This window comes from Sclerotinia sclerotiorum, genomic scaffold, assembly GCF_000146945.2.
Source record: "Sclerotinia sclerotiorum 1980 UF-70 scaffold_26 genomic scaffold, whole genome shotgun sequence".
NCBI lineage: Eukaryota > Fungi > Ascomycota > Leotiomycetes > Helotiales > Sclerotiniaceae > Sclerotinia > Sclerotinia sclerotiorum.
In genome coordinates, this window is record NW_001820810.1 from 53,378 (window position 1) to 57,492 (window position 4,115).

At 44.2% G+C, this 4,115-nt stretch overlaps 3 protein-coding genes across 3 annotated transcripts; 1 reads left to right on the top strand and 2 right to left on the bottom strand.

Annotated features, from left to right (window-relative positions):
- Nucleotides 1-14: 14 nt before the first annotated feature.
- SS1G_13573 (hypothetical protein) lies at nt 15-1,180 on the bottom strand (the record flags this gene model as incomplete). The annotated part of the gene is made up of 4 exons (XM_001585284.1): nt 15-647; nt 706-787; nt 853-923; nt 1,073-1,180. 4 exons carry the CDS (start codon nt 1,178-1,180, stop codon nt 15-17), a joined length of 894 nt encoding a protein of 297 aa, XP_001585334.1.
- A 604-nt stretch (nt 1,181-1,784) lies between these two features.
- SS1G_13574 (hypothetical protein) lies at nt 1,785-2,180 on the top strand (the record flags this gene model as incomplete). The annotated part of the gene is made up of 2 exons (XM_001585285.1): nt 1,785-1,889; nt 1,992-2,180. 2 exons carry the CDS (start codon nt 1,785-1,787, stop codon nt 2,178-2,180), a joined length of 294 nt encoding a protein of 97 aa, XP_001585335.1.
- Nucleotides 2,181-2,884: 704 nt separating this feature from the next.
- On the bottom strand, nt 2,885-4,084 carry SS1G_13575 (hypothetical protein; the record flags this gene model as incomplete). The annotated part of the gene is made up of 1 exon (XM_001585286.1): nt 2,885-4,084. One exon carries the CDS (start codon nt 4,082-4,084, stop codon nt 2,885-2,887), a length of 1,200 nt encoding a protein of 399 aa, XP_001585336.1.
- Between the last annotated feature and the right edge of the window lie 31 nt (nt 4,085-4,115).

Consider the following 4,115-nt stretch of genomic DNA (forward strand, 5'->3'; position numbering starts at 1 on the left):
CCCGGCAAAAACACTTAACGAAGAACCCAACTCCAACCTTCCCGTTTGCCTATTGGCTTTCCGGTTATAAACCCCCTGGCCCTTTTGAGATCTACTTTTTCCATTCTGGATGTAGGCTGCGAATCTTTGTATTTGTTCTTGTGTGTGTTGGTGTCATACAGATTGTTTGTGTTGACGCTGATGATATCATGGTTATCGCTCAATTCTCCTGTTTCTGCTGAAAATCCAAGATATGCTACCGAGGGAATGGTCGGTGGTTCGAAAGTTTCAAAACAGAGTTCCCATTGGTCTTCTTTCTTATATTGAAGTTCGAGTTTGAGGGATTTGTCTTGGAAATAGGTGAGTCTGGCTTTGGTTGGTACGTTCGCATTGCGTAGACCTCGTGCAGAACAGCCCATGAACTCTTGATCTTTGCCGTCGTTGTTCTTGTCGTATGAAGTGCTTCCGTCGCCGACCATTGCCATTACATAGGGGAATACGGTACCAGGACGGTTGTTCTTATATGTGTCGAAAAAGATACCAAGACCTTCGAATTTATCGACGGAGCCGAAGACGTCGCCTTCGGTGGCGCGTTGTTTGGTGAGCCACATGGCCCAGCCATCACCATGGAGATTGCCCTGGCCATGTACCTTGAATTCGACTTCAATCTGTGGAAGAAGTATGGTCAGGTTGGATTCAAAAAAGGTGAAGGGGATTTAATCATACCTCCCAGTTTGTGGCCGTCAATGGAACTCGTGAGAAGAGCCATCCCGATGAAGATGGATGATCATATGTCAACCGTATATATCTAGCACCTCAGCATTAGCACATCTACTCCGATCGATCACTCGGGGCGTTGGTGCGCATCCATACTTGTCTGCTCTCACAATAGTATTTCCACCAAAATCAAACCATCTACTTTGCATATCTGAATCCAAATATGGCTATCCAATTCCAGATCAGCAAAATTCGCAAACCATGTAATGCGCATCGTATTTAACTACTGACCTGATTCAGTGAATGTGTTCGGAGCTACTCCAACGGGTCAGCCAACATCCTTTTAATACTAATCCAGCTATAGAGTGAAACTAACCGGTATACTTCTAATCCCATCCTCGCTCAATTTCGTGGTCTGCGTATCTCCAGCTGCCATAACACAAGATGCCAGCCATAGCGCTGACAATAATTTAGGGAACCACATTATTCCTATTGAACCTATCCCTATCCACGGTATTCTTCGGCCAATGTCTGTACCTCCCCAATCAACGAAAGATCAATTCGGCGATCGAAGAAGTGTGAAACTAGGAAAGAAAGATTGGTAAAGTAAAGTAAATGAAGAAGAAGAGGATGGTCCGCAGAAAATAGAATAGGATTTTGAGAAGAGAAACCGTACAAATAGGACGTTGAACCTTAGTTACCCCCGAGGTCGTCAGATTAAATTGTTAACTGTTAGCTGTTAGCTGGCCTTAAGGTTTACATCGGGGATTTCTTGAGATCCCTGTTACGCTTTGGTTGTAGTGCGATGGATGGTGCTGTAGCGCTCGGTGACGGTGCTTGCGGCACTGTAAATTAGTGCTGGAACAGGGACTTGTGGTGGGTATCGACCCTGAGGTAGGTACTAGGTACTTGCCTAAGGCCGAGGAGTGAATTTGACATCATCATTTTTGAGGTTGATTAAAAAAATTGAGGTCTAGATATTCAGAGCAGAAATCAACAACGAAAACTTAGCTTCTTCTCTGTAACAACGCGAGATTCGGTTTCTTTGAAACACCACTTTTTATACACACACTCATACATACGCAACCATGGATTCACTTAACAATGCCTTCGCTTCCTCTGACCCAAAAGCTGCTCTGATGAATCAGGTTCGTCAAGAAGCTGCCATGGCCAATGCTAAACAATTGATCGAGGTGAATCTCCCCTTTCTCTTTTTGTCCTCTATCATACCCTCCTCTACCCTTCAATCTTATTCTTTCCCCCCCCCCCCCCCCCAGAGATTAATCCCCCTCCAGAAAGTAAACGAACATTGCTTCGAGAAATGCGTCCCCAAACCTGGCACTTCTCTCAGCAGCGGCGAAACAACCTGTTTCACTCAATGCATGGAGAAATACATGCAAGCTTGGAATACTGTCTCTAAACAATATATCGCGAGATTGCAGAGGGAGTCGGCGACTGGGTCGACGAACGGAGGGATGTTTTAGGTCTGAATGCGGATTTTAATCAAGAAGCGGGGCAGAGAAGGATGATGGGGAGAGATGAGAGGAAGAGAGGGTAGGAATGCCTTTTTGAGAGCGAATGCTTAATTCTACGGGATTTCGATTTTTGGAACTGGATCTTTCCTCATGGTGAAAGAGAGAGAAGAGGGATTACCGTGAGAACGAGACATAAAATTTTGCCATTGGATGGGTTATGACGTTGAAGGAGTGTATTACACTCTTGTACACTATGAATGGGTCATCGCGCCTCCGGGACTGGAGTTGATAAAAACAGAAAGTTAGAGATATCACATCACGAATGAAATGCAAAAAGTTACGACTTCCATGGACATACGCTGTGATGTTGATTTTGTTTATTATATTTACATGCCGCAGTTGCATGGACGCGAGAACTAGCTTCAACTATCCTCAAATCTTCTATTTATGTGACATGATAGACATGGAGTATTATTCCTTGAGGGTGTTTGGGTATCCAGTATACTTCGCTCTTGCTTATGGCTCGTGATGATGCTGTTATATGTCTTGATTAAAATCTCTGGAACCATTTGTTCCTCGACTTCCTTAGGCTTGATTAATACACCAACCTTTTGCTGTCATGAGTATAAATAATTTTAACCAGCTTCCATGTTAGTTGTGGATTCCAGCTAGAATCTCAGAGCGCATCTTGCTGTTAGAATTATGAAACTTCCTCATTCTCCTCTTTTCTTTGCTTCTTCCGCTTCTCTTTTTCTAGCAAGGTATCTCTCCTTGGCGCTCATAATATCGCCTTCAGTCTTTCTACTCTTAGAAGCTCTTTCGATTTTCTCCCTTTCTTCCTCCTCCTCTTCTAACGCTCGTTTGGTAGCTTGTTCTAATTGTTCTTCCATCATTCGTGACTGTCGTTCACGCATAGCTTGTTTTCCACCCCCGGCTCCTACAAATGCGTTACCTCTTCCACGATTAGGCATTGAGCCTCCGCTTCTTGATGAGTTCGCATTAGACGCTGATTTTGCCTTTGGTATCACGTTCAATCCACCTTTAAGTAGTTCTCTTTTGTCAACAACCTGGCCCTCATCGTTGACTGTAATAGTTCCCGCACGTTTCTCGTTGATTTCCCGGGCTATATCTGCTTCAGTCTTCGTGCTTTCATCCTCTGTAGCATCTTCTTGGGGTCCTCGTTTAATCCTTTCCTCTGCAGCCTTTACTACCTCAGCGTGTTGCTGTTCACCCCTTTCAAGCATATTTTTATAGAAGTTGGTCATCCCTGTTCCCTTATTCTTTCTCTGCTCTTCTTCCTCCTTTAATCGTTCCTCTTCTTCCAACCGGCGATTCTCCTCTTGTTGTTTCTTGTATGCTGATGTCACAAATTTCTCCTTATCCGCGAATTCATCCCCCTCGGCTTCTCTTTCTCTCGCAAGCTTCTTCTCCTCAGCGATTGTAGAATCGCGCTTTCTCACTGCAGCCGCTGCAATAAGGTTGCTCATATACTTCGGCTTCCGTTCTTCCTCCTCAACCACTACTTTCTTCTTTGGCTTCAACGAATCGTAAACTGCATCGTAGTCGTAAATATTCGCATCAAGCTCCTCTGCAGTATCCGCGTGTTTCTTCGACGTCAACGAACTCGAAAGATCGCCATACATACTTATGGGCGCTTTTTTCGAGGGATTAAGTTTTGGTTTCGATCCAATCGAGATTTGGAGACCCTTTTTCTGTAAAGGCTTCGCGACAGTTTGGTTGGATGGTGGCTCTTCAAGCTCACCAATTTCCTCTATTCCACCATCTCCAGTTTTGGTATCCTCATCTGAATCGTCATCTCCACCAAATATGGGTTTCCTTTTCGCAGGAGGTTGTTTTGCACCATTTGGTTCTATGTGATATTGAGACCATAAGATAACCCCTTGCAACGACATCTTGTCTATAGAATTCTCAAGATTAAATTGA